This window comes from Ostrea edulis, chromosome 5 (assembly GCF_947568905.1).
Source record: "Ostrea edulis chromosome 5, xbOstEdul1.1, whole genome shotgun sequence".
NCBI lineage: Eukaryota > Metazoa > Mollusca > Bivalvia > Ostreida > Ostreidae > Ostrea > Ostrea edulis.
Genome location: NC_079168.1, coordinates 94,046,472 through 94,067,988, shown reverse-complemented (window position 1 = coordinate 94,067,988; position 21,517 = coordinate 94,046,472). Strand labels below are relative to the sequence as shown.

At 34.9% G+C, this 21,517-nt stretch overlaps 1 protein-coding gene across 1 annotated transcript in view; it reads left to right on the top strand.

Annotated features, from left to right (window-relative positions):
• Positions 1–18,777, top strand: part of LOC125649309 (atrial natriuretic peptide receptor 1-like) — a 53,632-nt gene extending 34,855 nt beyond the window's left edge. Inside the window, exons 13-20 of the mRNA XM_056139338.1 lie at positions 2,441–2,593; positions 8,752–8,923; positions 12,167–12,307; positions 12,556–12,748; positions 15,005–15,194; positions 15,871–15,954; positions 16,092–16,183; positions 18,429–18,777. Of these exons, the coding sequence (XP_055995313.1) occupies positions 2,441–2,593; positions 8,752–8,923; positions 12,167–12,307; positions 12,556–12,748; positions 15,005–15,194; positions 15,871–15,954; positions 16,092–16,183; positions 18,429–18,608 (1,205 nt within the window). The 3' untranslated portion in view covers positions 18,609–18,777. The remainder of the gene's footprint in view (positions 1–2,440; positions 2,594–8,751; positions 8,924–12,166; positions 12,308–12,555; positions 12,749–15,004; positions 15,195–15,870; positions 15,955–16,091; positions 16,184–18,428) is intronic.
• The last annotated feature ends 2,740 nt before the right edge of the window (positions 18,778–21,517 follow it).

Sequence of the window (21,517 nt, the reverse complement as noted above, 5' to 3'; positions counted from 1 at the left end):
GTGATGCTCAACCGATATGTGTGAAATCCGAAATAACAATGAAATTTTAGAGCTATTATAGCCGAAAACAATCTCATAAATGTCATGAAGAATACAAAACAAACAAATATGGCAAACACAGGTTCCTAAGAGGAGTAACAGCTTTCATGAAAGATGAAGATAACGAACAGTGATCAATCTCATAAATCATATTAAGGTGACGATAACGAACAGCGATCAATCTCAGAACTCCTATAAAGCTTAAGATAACGAAAAGTTGTCAACCTCATAACTCCTATAAAGGTGAAGATAACGAACAGTGATCAATCTCATAACTCTTATAAAGGTGAAGATAACGAACAGTGATCAATCTCATGACTCCTATACGCAATATGAAATAGATAGTTGATCAGGTGCCTAGGAGGAACAAGCATCACCTATCGACCGATCACACCCGCCGTAAGCACTATATTTTGATCAAGTAACGGAGTTATCCGTAGTAATCATATGTACCAAGAACGGGCTAACAATGGGCATGAAACACCTTAGAGAGCACTTGACCCAATGACAAGTTGTATTGGCAAATTAGATCATTATAGCGACCATTGAATTTGTGAATTGGTGATTTTAAACGAGACTGTTGGAACCCCTGTACCATCAACTTGTTTGTCAGTAACCTACTTTGATTTAAAAAAATTACCACACGCAGAAGAAGCTCTTGCATATCGAATCAGTTGATATATATATAAACACGATATGCAGAAGATAATGAAATATTGCTACCTAAATATGGGATGTCGACGATGGAAAAGTTGAAATCATCCCCTTTGTCAACAAGTTAAGTTGTTAGTTGGCCGTTCAATAAAATCTTTCAATAAAATATCTAAGTATGACGCAGAAGTCGACGACTCAGTGGTATTAGTTATTTAGAGTTCACTGGGATATAGTGAATTGATATATGAGATTGATCACTGTTCGTTATCTTCACCTTTCATGAATGAAAATTATCATTGTCAATATATAACACATCGTCGGTATGTCTAAATGTCGAATTAAAGGCCACAGCAAGATATTTTTCTTCTGACGTAGAAGTTTTTGAATAGATTCTGCTTCATAGGAATATAAAAACAGGTCAGCTGACAAAGGAGCACAATTGGTGCCCGTAGGGATTCCAACAGATTGTTGGAGGAACTGATCACCAAAGACCACGAAGATATTGTCAATGAGGAACTTCAGCATATTTTTATTTCAACTTCAGAGTACTTGTGCGTGAAATTAGCGTGGTGTTTAACAAAGTAATTTTTTGGATGTCTGATCACTAGATAGGAATTTTTGCGTTTTTCATTTTTGTTGAAGAAGCAGCTGTCTATGAGGTCAAAAAGTCTGGTCCTTAATTTATCGTGAGGAATGGTCGTGTAAAGAGTTGAGCTGTCATACATCTTTATGTTGTTGATTTGAGAAAAGTTTTGTGATTTCAAGTTCATTGAAATTTCTTTAGAATTTTTTAAAATCCATATTTGATTTACACCACTCCTTTACAACTGTCAATATTTTCGCGAAAAGCAAAGATAGGGGTCGGTAGAACATTTACTGGATCCAGCAATGTATCTCTGTAAGGCTTTTTATGAAGATTAGGAATCCCGTATAGGTATGTTGTTCTTTACATAGTGATTTTCACTGCGGATCATCTTTTTTACCTGATCAAGATATAGGGTTCACGGCGGTTGTGGCCGATCTACAAGGGAATGATTACTCTTTGTAGACACCTGATTTCTACTCTAGTGTACCCAGGGGTCCTTCTATGCCATTATCATTATTTTGTATTTGTTATGGTAAATACCAGATCGGTTATTGTTCGTTATCTTCGTTTTTCTCATTAAAGGAATGGAAACATGGGCATGGAGTAGTTTTCAATAATTCAAAAATCACAATGTATCTCATGGTTTTATTAGCTTTATATCCCACAAGATGTAAACATTCACATTTATTCCTTCTATTTTGGAATATATAACTATCCTGTTTTATGTGAAGTTGAAAAATTTAGTTACCGATTGAATACAATATACTAGATTAGGTTTATCACTGAGAAAATCATGGTTAATCTAAATACACAGCGATACATGTAGAATGAGAGCGCTTACGATATATCACCCGGAATTTTACGTTCTTTCGAAATTAAATCTGAATTGCGATTATGGAATACTACTACTCGCGTAGCATAAGTGCTCTAAAGTAACTCTCATTGCAAATCCCATACATGAATATAGTAACGACACATTAGAATGATCTTATAATGTCATAGACCATATATCGTGTTCTGTTAATATGAAGCAGACGTTTAATGATATATCACGTCGAAATATCAATATAGTTCTTGCTGATTTTAACCCTTCATGTGATCAAAGTCAGAAAGTCATATTTTGAATTTGACTAATCTGGTTAATTTCCTGTTGATCTACAGATTTGTTATGGAGTTCTCCGGAAATCCTGAAGTCGGACGACATTCGCTCCAGGAATGGGACGCGGACTGGTGATGTCTACAGCTACGGTATCATACTACATGAGATTTTCTACCGCTGTGGACCATTTCCGGTCGCAGGAAAGACACCGAAAGGTAATTAGAAATGATTTGACAACGCCAGCATTGATACGATCGAAATTAATCACATCATGTTAACCCTATTCTTGATTTTGTATTCGTTATGGAATTTATGAGATTGATCGATATTCACTCTCTTCACTTCTCATCACAAGAACTAAAACTGTTTGACATCTTGGTAAGGATATCATTTGCGTTCGTGAAAGAACCGGAATGAACAGTGATCAAACTTATGTAGACATAAAGATAACGTACATACAGCCTGTTTAGAATTGGACCTAAGGGAAACAAGGACCCCTCAATAAACCAGAGGTGGCATTAGATGCCTAAGAGAAGTAATCTCTTGTTTGTCGGTCACATCCGACATGGATTCTCTTCCTCAGGTAAACAGAGATATGTGTGGACAAATCTACATGTAAATAGTGATCTAGCTATTCGTAAGAAACACATTAGACAGCCCTATTCTCAATCCATTCTACATAAAACAGTCATAAGTGTTTTACATGGATATTAGTCCATGAAAAAAATCCGATAACGAATCGATGTTCATACGGTAACTAGTAGGCTTTCATAATCGCAAAAGTGCAATGATAGCGACTATATACAGGTAACCTTTCTTATATTGAAGAACAAAGCGTATGCGCATCTGGTGCATCAAAATTCGTACCTTATAACTTTTACATTACTTTACATTAACTGAAGAGTATTGGGAACAACTTTGTCGATAAATGAATGATATTTTACAAATACATCTAATGAAGCATTTAAAAAAAATAAAAATTAGAGTATGTAAGAAATAATCAGCTGCGGGAAGGGGTTTCTTTTTGTGTCAGAAGTTGCTTCTAATACTTTTCTCATATATTAACTACGGATAACTCCGTTTACCTGATCAAGATTATGGACTCACTGCCGGTGTGACTGGTCGACAGGGGATGCATAGTATTATTTAGACATCTGGACCCATGTCTGGTATATCCTGGGGTCCGTGTTTGCCCAAATCTTGATTTGTATTGCTTAAAGGAGTTATGAGATTGATTACTGTTTGTTATCTTCACCTTTCATCAATGTGATACGAATATAGATAAATCAACTTCAAACGCCACCATATGCTGTATATCATCGCACTTCTACACTTACTGCAGCTCACAATAATTATAAGCATTCAAACGCCACCACATACTGTATATCATCGCACTTTAACACTTACTGCAGCTCACAAACGCCACCACATACTGTATATCATCGCACTTTTACACTTACTGCAGCTCACAATAATCATAAGCATATTGGCAATATTAGGCGAATTCGTCAGATTTATCACTTTTCTTTATTTTCACCTTTCATAACTACAGAAGCGTATAAGACAATTGTCAGACTCATTACACCAAAGCTTGATTATGCAAATTCACTTCTGTTTGGGATCAACACGACCACCTTCGACCGATTACAGAAGATACCGAACACTGCAGCCAGGTTTGTAACAACGACATGGGATCATATTTCCCAAGTCTAAGCGCAATTGCTTTGGCTTTCAGTGCGCTTTCGTTCACAATTCTGCGTTTACCTTCTGTGCTCTCATTGACGTGTATTTTTCATCTTGACCACTAAGATCTGAAACATCACTGACACTCACTGTGCCAAATACTCGTACAAAGTATTTTGGAGAACGCACGTTTAGTTGGACTGCAGCAAGTTTGTGGAATGACCTTCCACAACATGTTAAAGCTGCAAAAGCATTAACGTTTTTTTTAATGCTAAAAGCCACTTTTAAAAAAAATTGTTCCCCTTATTTTTAAACTTTTTACACGGTACAAGTTTTTTGTCGATGACCATTTTAATGCAAATTTCTATATTTTCTTAATGTTTCATTTCGTTGATTTCTAATACGTGTACTTTGCATGGTGCTCGACTTATATAATCAAAACAAAATTAGCTATTGATCTTAATTATATTATTTCATTTTGGATATCTTACAAATATAAGATATTATGTCATACTGTTATTTAATTTTATTTCATTGTGTTTTATTGACTTATTCCTCTCCTTATCCTTGCAAAGCGCCTCAACTGAGATGTGTTGTCATGTTGTACTTGCAATTAAGATAATTAAGACGACTTTTGAATTAGCGAAATGGTGATTTTAAACGGGACTGTTGACACCACTGTAACATCAGCTTAGTTTAAGTAGCATGTCTCTATTCAAAATTTGGTCACACTCAGAACAAACTCTTCTGTATTGAATCAGTTGAGAGACATAAATACCACACGCAAGCAATAATGGTATATTGCTATGTAAATATTGGAAGTTGATTGTGGATAGCGTGCAATGATCATAAAGCTGAGGTATTAGTTATCTCATATGTATTGTAAAATATCCAAGTATAAAACAAATATTGAAGACTCTTTTGTCTCTTTTATTTTGAGTCCACTGGGATACATTGATATATGAATGAATCTGAATATTGAATACATGAAATATCGGTCGATGTATCTTAATTACGAATTAAAAGTCACTGGAAGAGATTTCTTCTCATGTAGAAGCTTTGAATAAAATTTGCCTCCAAAGAATACAAAACCAATCAGATAACAATGAAGCACTTGTTCCCAGTTAATTATTGAATGATTCACTCCCGAAAATTAAAAACTAATGCCTAAAGGCCTATCTACAATTTCTAATGTATCTGTAGAATTTTTAAAAGAAAGAAGAACATGTCAAATTTAAAAGCGATAGGTATGATGAAAATTTCTGTACAATTACTGAAAGCGGGTGTTGATGTTGTAGCTGACATATTGTGTTTCATCATGAATTCCTCTGTAATGGAGGGAGACTTTGTAAATGACTGAAAAAAGCTAGAGCTACCCCGCTTTTCTTGGGGATAATTTCCATGTTAATCATTATGGACCTGTATCTGATTTACCTATCATGAGCAAACTTAGGGAAAGATATGTTTGTACCACTTCATACGAGTATTTAAATACAAATAAGCTTTTCACAGAGCATCCATCAGGTTCAAACCAAAATAATCTTACGACACTGTTTTGCATATCATTCACAAATAGTTTGAGAAGTTTGATAAAGAGAAACTTACTGCTGTACTTTTTATTGGTATACGCAAATCATTTAAGACACTTGATCATGATATATTGATACACAAACTTTTATCTTTTGGTATTTGTGAAGACTTCTATATTGTTTCATTCTCATTTCCATGACAGTTCGCAATGTCTCAAATGGAAAGGGACCATCTAAAGGAAAACGATCCCTCGGGGATTTATATTGGGTCTTCTGTTTGTAAAGGACTATCTAACATGTTTGAAACACTCTACAGTAGACATCTATGCGTGCAGTACCCGCAACGTTATTGTTGACATTTCTATCGTGTTCTATCGTGCATGTATTATATCGTATCGTGCGTATATCCTATCGCATCGTGCGTGTATCCTATCGTATCGTGCATGTATCCTATCGTATCGTGCGTGTATCCTATTGCATCGTCTTTTGCGTTTATCAGGTTTTCCGTTTTCTATAGTGTTTTGCGTTTATCGGGTCTATCGTTTTTGGGTGTATCAGGTTTTCCATTTATCGTGAAAATCGTTTATCGTGTAGCTTCGGAAAATATCGGTATTTTATATTAAATATAATGATAAAGTAAGATACTTTTCGAAAGCTTTATTCGTTTTGTTAAAGAAACTATTTTTAGGAATCGAGATAAGACAGTAGATTTGAAGGAGAAAATAAAGGTGGCGATTTTAAGGCAGAAGAAGAGTTATTTGTCCAGAGAGGGTGAAAACTTATCACAATTTCATTCTAAGTAGTATAAAAAGTAGGCAGTGGTTTGCCGAGCAAACCGGTTACAGTAAACCTGAAACCTCCTTCATCTGAAGTTCATAAACATTTGTTTGTCTAGAAACAATTATTTGTAATTAACACTAACAGAAAAATAGGATATTTGGATTTGAAAGGAAAAATCAGTAAATTACATTGTTTATCACATACATTTTAATAAAGGTTCTTTTTTTCCGATTTTTTCCACCTGTATTCTATTTATATACCAGCTACTGAACTTGTGAGCATCTGTGTATCACCTGTGTTTCTCGGGGACATTGTATTTGACACATTTAGAAGATTACGTTTTAAAAGGGTACAATGGTGTTGCATCTCCCAAAAGTCTGCTCAACTGGGCACGACTCTGCTGTCATTGTTTTTTTTCCTTACTTTTACATGTACCAATAGTCGTACGAGTAGATACTTAAAATTGATGCCCGTTTTGATGACTATTTGAATTTTGTTATACTAAACACAAAATTTTTTAAGCGTTTCAAAATTGTGAATTTAAAAAAGCCGGGTTTTGTTTCTTTTGTTCATAGTTTATTTTTGTTATCAAGATATCGATTCAAATACATATGTTCCAATTACTTATGACTATCAATTATCAATTATAGTGTAGACATATCTAACTTATGAAGATTTGGTGTGGTGCAGTGAATTTTTTTTAAGCGGTCATGATGAAAATAATTGTAATTGTTGAATGACCGGTGAACTTAAGAGTTTGATGCAAAATAACCCCCTCCTCGCTACACACAAAATATTACTTGGTTTTATTTCACATTCAAGATAATAGACAATAGAATTCGAGAGCTACTGAATCATGGTACCACTACATTGTAATTTAGTTAATTCCCAGTGTAATGTTTTTGTATTAAACATTAGATGACAATATAATTTTAGAATCAATTCATATTGATTTCAAATAATGAATTAAAAACCGTATTCAGTTTAATTTTCTGATTTTAGCTGTGATGGCGCAAACAATTGAATTAGAATTTGTCTTTAAAGTACGACCATGTACTAAAGAAATTATGCGTTTTATGTGTATAATGAATATTGAAATCTTTCAATATCATTATCAACATAATGTAATTATGTTGTAGGTATCAAAATTTGGTTCGGTCTAAATTGCTTCTAAATTTACAACATTTCTATCAGGTTTTCCGTTTATCGTGAAGATCGCTTATCGTGTTTTGCGTTTATCAGGTCTATCGTGAAGATCGTTTATCAAGTTTTGTGTTTATCAGGTTTATCGTGTATCCTATCGTATCGTGCGTGCATCCTATTGTATCGTGTGTGTATCCTATCCTATCGTGCGTGTATCGTGTTCTGTCGTTCACCATGGCAAGAATAACGTTGCAGGTACTGTATGATACCACGCAAGATGTTTTTGATAAATCTTTAGATGTGATAGAAAGAAAGTTAATGGATGATATTATAAATTATATGGAATGGATGCAAAAGAAAACGTTGACAACAAAATTGAAGAAAACATATTGTACTGTTTTTTAAGTTCCACATCATATGCAACCTAAGTATTTGAATCTTTTTAGATTTGTGAATGAGGTTATTTCATACCGATTGTTAGGCTATTCTTGGTACATTGATTTTGACTATGGTTAACTCCGTGTATCTGATCAAGATAATAGGCTCACGGCGTGTGTGACCTGTCGACAGGGGATGCTTACTCCTCCTAGGCACCTGATCCCACCTCTGGTGTGTCCAGGGGTCCGTGTTTGCCCAACTATCTATTTTGTATTGCTTGTAGGAGCTATGAGATGGATCACTTTTGGTTATCGTCACCTTTCATATAGTCCTTATCTTATAAGATAATCCAGGGTAGTCCATTGGTGAACATAAACAAATGTATGAATGAATTCAAGAAAACTTCATAAATATCATAGCAAGTCTCTCCCATATGCAAGGTGAAGATAACGAACAGTGATCATATACCATTTATTACTAGGGAACGCATTTTGCCTATTCTATATATGAAAAACATAGGAAAAATGGTTAAAGTCTTCTTTTTTCACCATTTTTCAAGATTGTTATTATTCAGACGTCAGTAGAGACAAAAGTGAAGCTGAATTAACAGATCGAGATAATTTGTGACAAAATAATTGTAATAGAAATTACTACATGCATAATTTGCTGTGAATCTAGATCTGTAAGATTATAGAATGAAAGGTGAAGATAACGAACAACGGTCAATATATATTACGGTCGATTAACTTCCATAATATCCATAGATATGATTTTGGAATGTGGCCGATGAAGATCCATGGTATTTATAGATATTATTTTGGGGTATGGCTGATTATAATACATGTACATTATATTTTTAGATATAATTTTGGGGATATACAATGGTCATTCCTATAAACCGGACATCGATAACTCCGATGACATCAGGATTCAGATGGTGAGGCTGATGAAGATGTGCTGGGACGATGACTGGCAGCAGAGACCGGATTTCACGAATATTCTCAGATCCATCCGCGAGAAGAACATAGAGGCGTAAGTCTGTACATTGAGACTAATCGAAGTTAGCGCGATTACAAATTTTCGTTTAAGCAAAACACACAACGCAGCAAATCTTTGTAAGTTCATCTCACAACTACAGTTATTTTGTCCCATTTAGATTTTAGACTCTCATTGAAAAAAGCTACGAAGCATAGCGTTTATTTTCACATTGGAGATACATGGTACATTACTACCAACTCTCAGGATGTGGATCTTGTCGACTGTTGATTTTTTCTCATTAGACTAAGAAATATAACTCAAGAGAAAAGTATATGTGCTATGTGAATAAGAGGAATGTGTATATCATCTTCAACTGCAAGACACGCCCTAGTCTCTTGAAGATGTATAATATCAGGAACATTTATTTGCAAAGGTATACGATATCTTAAAGTGCTTATTATAAACTGTTGATAAATAACATTTATTTGGTGCAACATTGTACACCTGGTGTTACAGGATTAGGGTTAGGGTCTGATACCCACATAAGACAGCCTTTCCTATAATATGGTGCATTCCTTTACGAGAAAGCTTCGCACAGACGTTGCTTACCAAAGTTTTGAATGGTGTATCTTATTTCCAAAGTGTGGTTGTGATCTTCGAGCAGTTCCCCAATCCACAACCTTTAGATGATGAAAGGTGAAGATAACCAACATTGATCAATCTCATAACTCCTATAAGCAATACCAAATAGATAGTTGGGCAAACAAGGACCCCTGGACACACCAGAGGTGGAATCGAGTGCTTAGGAGGAGTAATCACACACCCCGTGAGGGGATGAAATATATCAACTAAATTCGATCTATATCTTGAAATATCAACAAAAATACTTGAAACGCTGCAAAACACAGGTGGGCTAATTTCTGTGAAAGATAAAAGAAAACGTGTTAGTTAATTTGTTATAACACATTAGTATACCCTTACTGTGAGTTAGCATCTATAGAAAAGTCTTTCTAAACCTAAAAACATCAACGTAGCATATAGTAGAAATTATTTAATCTCACCCAAAATGAAACCAATGAAATAACTCACTTCTAAACGATAATTTCACAATGCCTATGATGTAAGACAATTAATCGTCGTAAACATTCCTGGAAAAGGTTTACCGATCGTGGTAGGTCAGTGTTATGTGTCGGAACAAACAATTGATATAGCGCAGCAGAATTTACCAACAAAAGGCAATTAAACAATTAATAAGATTTTTTTTGCAATTAATAATTGAAAGAAAATTGTTACAATAGCAAAATATTAGCCTGCGGTAGTTGAACAATAAATCCAAACACACAAAAATTATTATCTGAAATCGTAGTTCCCAGTATAAAATCCAAATGAATAGAAAAGTGTCTAACCAGACTTTTTTTTTTCATCATAAGAATTTCATTGTATTTATAATGGGAATGCATTTTCTAGTACAATCTTGAAAGACAATGATGCAACCATTACGTAATCTTTGTACTAAAAATAACACGTATCTAGAACAATATTGGTCAGAGATGTCAATGACAAGTAAACATCACTCTCTAGAACAATCTAGGTCAAATAGCAACACACAACATCAGTGGTAGAACGTTCGCATCGTATATGGGAGGTCGTGAGTTCGAACCCCGTTCGTACGATGACCACGTAACAACTAAGACGTTAATATAAGTAGTAATTGCTCCTTCACCACACACTCGGCATTTAGAAGTGAAAATTATGCGTCATTTGGATATGACATTAAAACGGAATCCTGTGCCTGAAAGGCGTTGGCATATTAAAGAACTTTCAATGTCACGGTCCATAGTGCTAGTTATGGGTTTAAATCTGAGGCAGTTCACTTACAGTTGATGACGTCTCAATATGAATGCACAATGTTTGACATTTTCGTTTGACATGTTTGTAAAACAAACAACGTGAAAAAGGTCATTTCTTGCTCCAAACAAATGAATTGTTGACTATATTTTCTTGAATGGAACACAAAGTCCGAGTGTCCGTTATCGAGAATGAACGTAATTTTATTTCTCGTTTTGATAACTAGTCGAATTGTAAAACATTGGTTTGCCAGCATTGTAGGGCTAATTCGGTATTTTACCTCCAAAAATCAGGCAGCTCAGATACAGATTCTATCGAATAAATATCTATTTACACAATGTAATGTCAATCCACTTATAAATGATAGAATTGTTTGTGGATGTGATACCCAGTAGGGTAGGTAACTGTCCACTTATAAATGATAGAATTGTTTGTGGATGTGATACCAAGTAGGGTAGGTAACTGTCCGGCACTGTAAGATATAACTACCTGTTTGTGGATGTGATACCCAGTAGGGTAGGTAACTGTCCGGCAATGTAAAATATGACTACCTGTACTTTATTGGCATGACAAGATACCAACTTTTTATCACAAGATAACGAACGAGTGATTTCCAGATAATCAACTCTTTATAACAAAACAATAATTTACTATAACGAAATACTAACTCGTTCTAAAGAGTTTGTTCCTCGTTCTCCCAAATAAGATCATAACAACTATCGTATCTTTAGTTAATATAATAGGAAAAACTAAAGTTTAAGTCGTGTTAAAGACAAATCGTAAACTAATTCGTTATGGAACCCGTACACATATTTATTAAACAGTCATCTCCAGTTTAATTAGGAAGTACTTGTGATCAAATGTAAATTTTCTAAATCAACCGCACCAAATTTCTGATTATGATTTCAATGGAATAAAAACGATTCCTTTTAGATATGGATGTAAATAATGACCACTTTGAAAAGTTGATGACGATTCTAAATCGAAGTTACTTATTTCGTAGAGGGATTGGAGATATTGTGTGTGATGTTTTAGTATAGCCTTTATTCGTGTTCTCTTGTTATCAAACAAACATGCACAACATTACCACCGTGTTTTAATTGTATGTCTCGTGCTTTTTCATACACTTAGATACATCACCAATTTAGTTAAAGTGACACAAATAGCACCGAAGGTTCGTTTTCGAGGTATCGTCTGCCATGAAAAGGACCTTTGTTTTTAAGGACGTATATAAAAGACAACTGAATTTCATTTCTGATACCGGTCACTTTGCGAAGAAACATTATCTACTTATGTAGTACCGGTGGCAGGGTTAGGGTTAAACGGTTTGACGAGGCACCGAAATTAATCCTCGATTACCCTAATTGCTAGAGTAATATGACTGCAATTAGTGTTAGTCTGATGATACTACAAAGATGATTGTTGATTGCGACATTCCTCGATTCGTAGGAGTGTGAGTATAATAGACAACATGATCAACATGCTGGAGAAGTATGCCAACAACTTGGAGGACCTCGTGGAAGAGAGGACGGTCGCACTGAACGAAGAAAAAGAGAAGACAGATCTTCTCTTAAATCGGATGTTACCCAGGTAAGATCTCATGTCACAGACACGATGTTTTAGTAAAAGTCCCCCAACTCATCGTACTTACCGAGTCGTTCTTTCAACACTTTTAACTTATGTTTTATTTCGGTTTTGCACTGATCTAAGGATAAGAATGCGAAAAGTACATCCCTGATGTAATACATTTATCTATTCTGTGTTGTATTATTCCATGAGAAGTTTTTATTTGGAATACATGATATTTGTGCACATGTAGTATACTCGTAATTATATAGGCTTGTGGCCGAGAAATTAAAGAGAGGGGAATCAGTTGATCCTGAAACTTTCGAAGCAGTTACAATTTTCTTCTCGGACATCGTAGGATTTACCACCATCGCATCTAAAATCACAGCAATAGATGTCGTGCAATTCCTCAACGAGATTTACACGTTATTTGACGATATCATCTCTACTTTTGACGTATATAAGGTAATTTGGAAAAACAATACTCTATAATATTTGCAGTCCAATGTATTATTCCCATGAAACTGAATTGCAAGTTTGCACTTTATCCAGACCTCCGAAAGAAAGGAGAAACTTAACTCTTCGTATCACACCACGGGTCAAAACCGGCATGGGGTTAGGGTTAGGCTGAACTAGCTATTCTGCCATTTTAATATTCATGTATGTTGTAATTGATAAAATACATATTCAATGATATAAATCTGGCCAGAGGTCCGTGTTTGCCCTACTCTTACTTTTGTATTTCTATAGAAAATATGAGATTTAAGGTAGTGATTGCATGGGTCCTCGAAAATTAATGAATCTATGATTTTGTTTTTAATTTTTACATATTATGTAGCTGGCAGTATTTGTAACTCATTATGAAAGTATCATATATGGTTTTCACGGGAATTGTGACGCCACGGTTGTCATAGTAACCCCACTTGTCGACTTTCTTTAATAAATGGTACAGGTGTTTCAGGTGGTGTTTAAAAATGATACAAAAATAGTAAGTGATACTTTTATATCAAATTGAAGTTAAAGTCTTAATTGATTTATAATTTGTATTGATATGTCCGTCTATTTTCATATGAAGTAGAAGCAGGGCTGTTTATGAGCAATTTCGCAATTTTTAAAAGGCAACTATTCACCAAAGCAAACATATTTTCATTCCCTGAGAAATAAATGACCAGTGTATTTTTTTTAATTTTTAAATATGTTTTACATATGTTAGCAGGAAGTTTTCCTGAAAGTATCAATATGGTTTTCATGTTTACTATGGCGCTAAAAGCAGTATAGTCATCCCCTCCTCTTCCTCACATAAATGCTGCAAGTAATAATTACAATAAATATGCATCTTACATGTTGAAAATGAAAATATAAAAATGTTTTGATGTTTATTATTGAATTTATTCCACATGGAATGATAGAACTGTTGCTTTTGAGATGTTTTTTTTATTACTTTCTGTTTGAAATTACTTACAATATTCATGCTCTGAAAGTGTATGTTAAAAACACCGGAAATATAAAACATCGGTTGTAAACTGTGCATTGCGACGTCGATTTACCTGCAACGTTGTTTTTTCTCTCCTTTCAAATTAAGCGATTATCAAACAACAACAAAACATTCTTATTTCTATATCATAAGAAATAACTGAAGTAATTGAGAAAAAGATATTAACAGCAAGTGCTGCTTTTCAAAATACACATTTTTGAATTCTCTTAACATCCACGTTACATAGTACACTCCCTCAATTTCCAAACCCAAAATAAAGTGATTTAAATCTATGTATAACGTACTTAAGAGAGGTATGATTACAATTTTAAATATTTTTTGCTCAAAATGACGCGTTTACATATCCGGTCTTGCAACAGGGGGGATGGTATGTATCATGGAGACTTAGGGCATAAATTATAACTATTATTTAAAAATAATTAAAACATCAGGAATTTTCATTTGTATTTGATTTACTTATTTATTTCTAAACATATTTTCACTTTACTCTGTGTCTGGTTATAGCTGACAAGTCTCTGTTTCCATCGTCTGTCATTGTTACTTAAGCTTAAGCGCGTGACGTATTCCGGAATCAGAAAGAGAAATAGTTTCTTTTTAAATACTACATTAATATACCACGTGATGCCTTGCAATCAGTGATCACTCCCATAACGCCTATAGGTAATACAAAATAAAGAGTTGGGCAAACACGAACCCCTCGGTATTACAGTGTTGTCAGAGGTGTAAATGTATATGTAACACTGACATTTTAGACACTCTACAAGCCACATTTCTTGCTCGAATCATTTGATACTTCAAATGTAACTTTGCTATCAAGAGAGGGCAGGGTTACTACAGGACTTCATAAAAACATAAACACTCTAAAGGAGACATTTGTTGCTCGATGGATACTTCACATGTAGATTTGCAATCAAGAGATGAAGAGGCCTCCTGAGTTTGTGATCAAAAGGGTAAAGATTAAGGTCACTATGATACTTCATTGAAAATTTAGTAGACACTCAATGCGAGAGGATATATCCAATCATGTGTAGCTCTTGTAATCATTTTCACATCTGTTGTGGAAATAACTCGAAACAGATTGCAGACAAATTATCACAATGCGCCTGCACATCGATATCAAGAATAATCACGCTATATCTAAGCAAAGTCAAATAAAGTAATAAGGAAATAATGAACTTTAAGAAATGAATAGGAATCCAACAGTGCTTTATTTTTTCTGCATTAAGGTGGAGACAATTGGCGATGCTTATATGGTAGTCAGCGGTCTGCCGGAGAGGAATGAAAACGCCCACAGTGGTCAGATAGGTAGCATGTCTCTGGCCATACTGAAACAGCTCAAACAATTTAAATTGAAGGCAATACCAGAACAAAAAGTTATGGTCCGCATAGGACTACACACTGGCCCAGTATGCGCAGGTATGAAACGATTTCACCTTAATGTCTAATTAAGAAATTTTACCTTAATGTCTAACTATATATAATCAAACAATTTACTTAAATTTTATAATTAAACAATTTCATCATGATGTATAATTTAACAATCTTACCTTAATGTGTAATTACACATTTTACCTGAATCACTGATTAAGCAATTTTACATATTGTTTCTTCCTATTGATGTAGTAATCATTTGACATCATTTAATGCATCAAAACATACTTTCGCTAAACAACATATAACGATGAAACATTTACATCAACAGATATTAAAGAATTCGAACACGATATGCTTACATTGATATTCAATCCATGATAAATGTATCGAAGACTGTTACGTAAGAAAGAACTGAGGGAGAATGTTCATCTAATTATCTCATTCTCTCCTTCTCTTTCTCAAATTTCTTCTATTACTTTTGTCAAAATTGTATGAAAACAGTGAATTCTACAAATGAAAGGGTGCGGTAAAACTACATACCGTTTACAATTTTCCAAAAACCCTGATTTCAACACTAATGATTTATTGAAAGGCACAAAGTAGAGAAATATAAGATTATGACAGTAACTACATCTGAGATCATGTCGGTATTGGGAGATGTTATTTATAACCGGCATTGCTATAGGTGTTGTGTTACTTATAACTATTGTTGTTGTAGGCGTTGTAGGACAGACGATGCCAAGGTACTGTTTGTTCGGCGACACCGTGAACACAGCTTCCCGGATGGAGTCTAATGGAGAAGGTGAGAAAGACGACTCGCACGATGAAGTTACTGGTCTAAATTTCATGAATTTTATACTACCCAAACGCATTCGATCTAGTAGATAAAATATCTGCATAATTGTAAGTTTTGAAACATTGAAGTGATTGTTTGAACAGGTGGGAAAATACACATCACACAGATGACGAGAAGTGCACTGATGAGTCTTGGAGGGTATGAGATAGTAGATCGAGGAAATATTCCGATTAAGGTATACTACGTAACGTCCTTATTAGAATTTTTCAAAATCAATTAAAATGGGTTGCAATTGTACCTTTGATTTATTCTGAATAGAATTAGCATTTTTAAGGTATCCGTTTATATGATCAAAACTGAGGGCTCACGACGAGCCACGACCGGTCAACTGGGGATGTTTACTCCTCCCCGGAACCTGATTACACTTCCGGTATGCACAGGGGTTTGTCTTTGCCCAGCTCTATATTCTGTATTTTTTACAGACATTGTGAGATTGATCACTGTTTTTCAACATAACATTTTCCTGTGACCGATGCTTTAATATCACTTACATATCAAACATATAAATGAATGATAAATTGCTTCAAACTATGTTTCTTACAAATTTTAGACAAGTAGAATCGGAAGGACAACCCCACCCACTTGTCTTGACAATGAACATATCTGTGATTTCCGAATGCAAATACACATATATTAGGTGACTGGCCCCAACTATTTTTGATAGAAGTAGTCAGTAAAACGTATGGATAAAGTGCTGTCTGACTTGTTTCATACCAACTGAGACCGTTCTTTGCATACTGATTCTGACTACGGATCTCCCAAATCGATGTTACAGGGGTTTCAACAGCCTCGCTTAAAGTCAGGGTTAGGGTTAGAAGGATTTCGCAAATTCTATGCTCATTATGACCATCTAATTCACCAGTAAAACTTGTCATTGAGTCAAATGCTGTCTGACATATTTCATACCAAGTGAGGTCGTTTTCTACACGTTGATTATGACTACGAATTTACCTGATTGAGATATAGGACTTGCAGGCGGTATGACCGGTCGGCAGGGGATGCTTACTCCTCCTACACACCTGGTTCCATCCCTGGTATCTACGGAGTGATAGAAACTCAAAATTTCCGCCAAACCTCCCCTCCTCGATATAAGATTTTGAAGATAGGGATTTTTTTTCTTTGGTTGTCAAGAATTTAAAGTTTTTGGGAAGTCATTTTCCAACTTCTTCGGATGTCCCCATCCCTTTGAAATACGACGATAACTGCCTGTATTTACACGAAATTCGATGACTACACAAATAAGATGACATCATACTGCTAACTTTAATGGTACACTATTTTCTCTTGTTTAAATGTGTTCGACAATAATCTTTATAGCAAGAATATCAAGTAAGGTGAAGATAACGAACAGTGATCAATCTCATAACTCCTATAAGCAATACAAAATAGATAGTTGGGCAAACAAGTATAAAATTAGATAATTCATTTTCATTGCAAAGTGAAATAGAGTAACCTTTTTCCGTGCAAAAGCATAGTAAAGTCTAAGCCTACTTGTAGCATCAAGCATCGAAGAATCATCAAAATGCTGATGAACTCAGTTAATTAGCAAACACAAATTAAGACTAATAACACTGTTCTGCACAACTGTGTCTAACGCCTGATAAGCGTTCATTCAATGTTTGAATAACAGTGATTTAACATTACCTTACCTCTACTTTGTATTGCTTATAGGAGTTATGAGATTGATCACTGTTCGTTATCTTCAACTTAGAATAACGTTATATTCAATTATGTTCAATAAATGTTAGGCCAATTAACGTTCATTTATGGATGACCAACACAATACCTCAATTTGTTTGAATAATGACAATAATCCATCATTAATGCTAAATTCATAATAATTCAATTAATCTTAAATTAATATTAGGTGCAATTTTATTAGTATACCCATGAAAAAATTAAAGTAACGAACAGTGACCAATCTCATAACTCCTATGCGAGGCTACTGACAAACGGGTTCATGGTGCTGGAGCTTCAACAGTTTCGATTAAAGTCAGCACTTCGCAATTTCTATGGCCGATATAACGATCTAGTGTGCCATTACAACCTATCATTGGGTCAAATGCTGTCTGACGTGTATCATACCGATTGTTAAGTCGTTCTTGGCACATTGATTTTGACCGCCGATAACTCCGCGTACCTGACCAAGATAAAGAGCTCACGGAGGGTGTGATCGGTCGACAGGGGATGATTACTCCTCCTAGGTAACTGATATCACTTCTGATTTATCCAGGAGTCCGTGTTTTCCCAATTCTCTATATTGTATTGTTTATAGAAAATTGATCACTGTTCGTTATCTTCGTCTTTCATAGGAATACAAAATTAAAAGTTTCCAAAAATGGACCCCTAGATATAGCAGAGGAGGGGTCATTTAAATCACAATACAAGACTAATTGTAAAAATACCTTCTGCTATTTCAGGGAAAGGGGGAAATGTATACTTACTGGTTGGTCAACAAAACAGACACACATCCTCAATCATCATCACCGTCTAACTTGGACCAGCATCGCCCACGTAGTTTTCCCAGTCACATGAGGCCATTGCACAGTGAAGTAGACGAAACGGATGGACTCTCAATAGAGGAAAGGGGACATTTCTGACTCTGTAAATGTCGCTTAATGTATCACCGATCGACATCTTGCATTAAAGGAAAATCTAGTCTGACAATACAATGAAAATATGAACGTTTGAAATGAGGATGTCTAGTTTATTTTTATAGTCTTCAGTTCCGTCCATCTGTCGTTATAGATATTAAATAGGTTACTCGGTGTTTTTGTTTATCATATATTTGATAATGATTAATTGTCAAATACTGGATATCGGAACTAGAAAAATATTTTGGAACTATTCAGAAAAAGGAAGTTACGAAAATTATGCCTCCCTTGGGCAACTCTTGTAAAACAAAAAATGTGTTGGATAAAGACAACTCATGAATACCCTGGTACCAAATATGTTGAGTTGTTGGATTAAATGTCTGTACACCTGCCTCCCTTCTCCTTCTTTCTTGACATCGCGTTATCATCACAACATTCGTTATTAGTACATGCAAAGATCAATCTATTATCTGGTCACTTCTTATAATAGCTGTGAATTGGAATTGCAAGGTTGAGCCGATAAATTGAACTCGTAGACATGTACTGAAGGATAACCTATCTCCCTTTTACGATTTGGGGTTTGGGCAGAACTGCTTTTCCTGCTAAGAATTTTCAGCTAAATATAACGGCACTTTTTCTCAATTTCTTCCCCACTCCTCAACTTTCAAAAACGACGCTAAACTGTGCCTGAACTCATTATAGCTGATCGTAAGTAAGTAGCATATGCCTGCTAACTGAAAAGGTAATCTCTTTGGACATACTAAAACCATAGGAAATGCAAATATAGCATTATTTTTGTAACTGTTATATACTTATTTCCCTGATATGACTAAGTATAAAAAGCACAACGGAGACGAAATAATGGTTCTGGTATTCCATATTGATTGGTGTCATGTAAAAAATAAATTTCATTTTCAAAGTACATGACGCTTCGCGCCATCATTCTTCATGAAGTGTGTTAGCGTTTCATGAAAAGTATGTTTGCTTTAAGGGTTGAAAATCACATTTTCATTCTATATTATTCAGTCGGAATTTCTAATCGTTAAATGACGTGCTATACTTATCAAGATTCATACGCGTATTGTTCCCAACTGCAATGCTTTCATGAAGAAATGGCTTTTATTGCCATTTATAAATAGAAAAATCGGGAAACCATTGGAAATACAAATATAGCATTATTTTTGTAACTGTTATATACTTGTTTCCCTGATATGACTTTAAAGAGATTGTAATGATAGAGGAAGTGGATGGGTAAGGCGTGAAAAGTACATGTGAACAAATTAGGGAGTAAATGTGTTAAGGTCGATATATCACAAATGCCTTTCACTCAGCATGTTGTTATATAGCTGCAATAATGTAGCCATATCCGGTTTTTCAGGATAGGGCTACAATTTCATAGGATCTCCGTTATGGTGTGAAATGATTTTTATGCATAATCGATAATAACCTATGTGCTTTAGTCCCAAATGTTGTTTACACCAAACTTTGCGCTCGGACATGTCTAATAAAGGTGTTTTTCATTAAATATCATGCACAGCATGTATTTGTTTTCCTTCTGCTCCGTCATGCTTGTTATCGTGAGATCTCGTTGGTGGATCTACTGAAAAACCTAAACATTGACAGTCAGCACGAAAATGTAGTTACTCGAGCCATTTCGACAAATATAGAAAAAGCATATACTTGCTGAAAGAATTTACACTCTGCTGTTCGGTTTTTAACTTGATATTAAATTCAAATCTTTTCAATACCGGCGAAATAGCTTTCTCCTGCGTACTCATTCATTGATGTAAATACTACTTTGTATGGCATATGCAAATAACTAGACAATCGAAAGTTGAAACTTCAGTACATTAAATATCGCGCACAAATATGAAGCGAGAAATTGGAATTTATCGAAATTGTTGATAATGGTAGAATAGGGCCTCACAAATCGTAAGTTGCGGGTTTTAAATTTGTACATTGACTAAAAAACATAGAATATCATTTTATTTACGTAAAGAAAGTCAGCAATTGTTTAGACTGATCGAAAATGTTGACGGAGTGAATCCCTCCTGCATTCGCACCATTACGGAAATGCTAAGGAGTTGTAGCCCTCCCCCCCCCAAAAAAACAACAAAAAACGGAGAGGGATACATATATTGCAGCTAATTGTTATAGTGAAATATCTTTATAATGTTACAACCTGTTACATAATGAATTGGTGCATCTTAAAATATACACACATAAAAATCAATGAGTTCAATGAACAAAAACATGGATATATACAAATCTAGTTAATTGCATTGGCTGCAATTCTTCTGAGTTAAGTATCAATCGCTAAGATGGGTTGAATAGTTTATAATGAGTGTCAAATAATGGTGATGAATTTATCTTTATTATATGCCAGGGGTCCGTGTTTGCCCAACTATCTACTTTGTATTGCTTATAGGAGTTATGGGATTGATCACTGTTCGTTATCTTCACCTTTCATTATGCTAGTACAATGATTTAACACATCGGGAGTTAGAGTTATAGTTCACCAATTATTGTTTGATTTACACTGTCTTTTATTTACATTCATCATTCCCTCCGGTATCAAAACAACTCGCCCCTAAACAACTTGCCCTCAAGACAACTCGCCCCCTCATCGGGACAACTCGCCCTTGAGACAACTCGCCCTCAAGACAACTCGCCCCCTCTCTTGAGATAACTAACCACTTCATAGCATGCATGTTTACAATTATTATTTTTGGTCTAAACCCAAGAGATGTGTTAGCACAAATTAATAAATTTATCATAGATAGTACATGTACATACATCACAGACAAAAAGACATGTTCACATGGACACCGAACGTCGTGTCGTTTTATGCAAGACGAAAAATTTAAGTGAAAATCCAGTGTTAGGGTTCCGTAAATTCGTCATCACTTTTATTT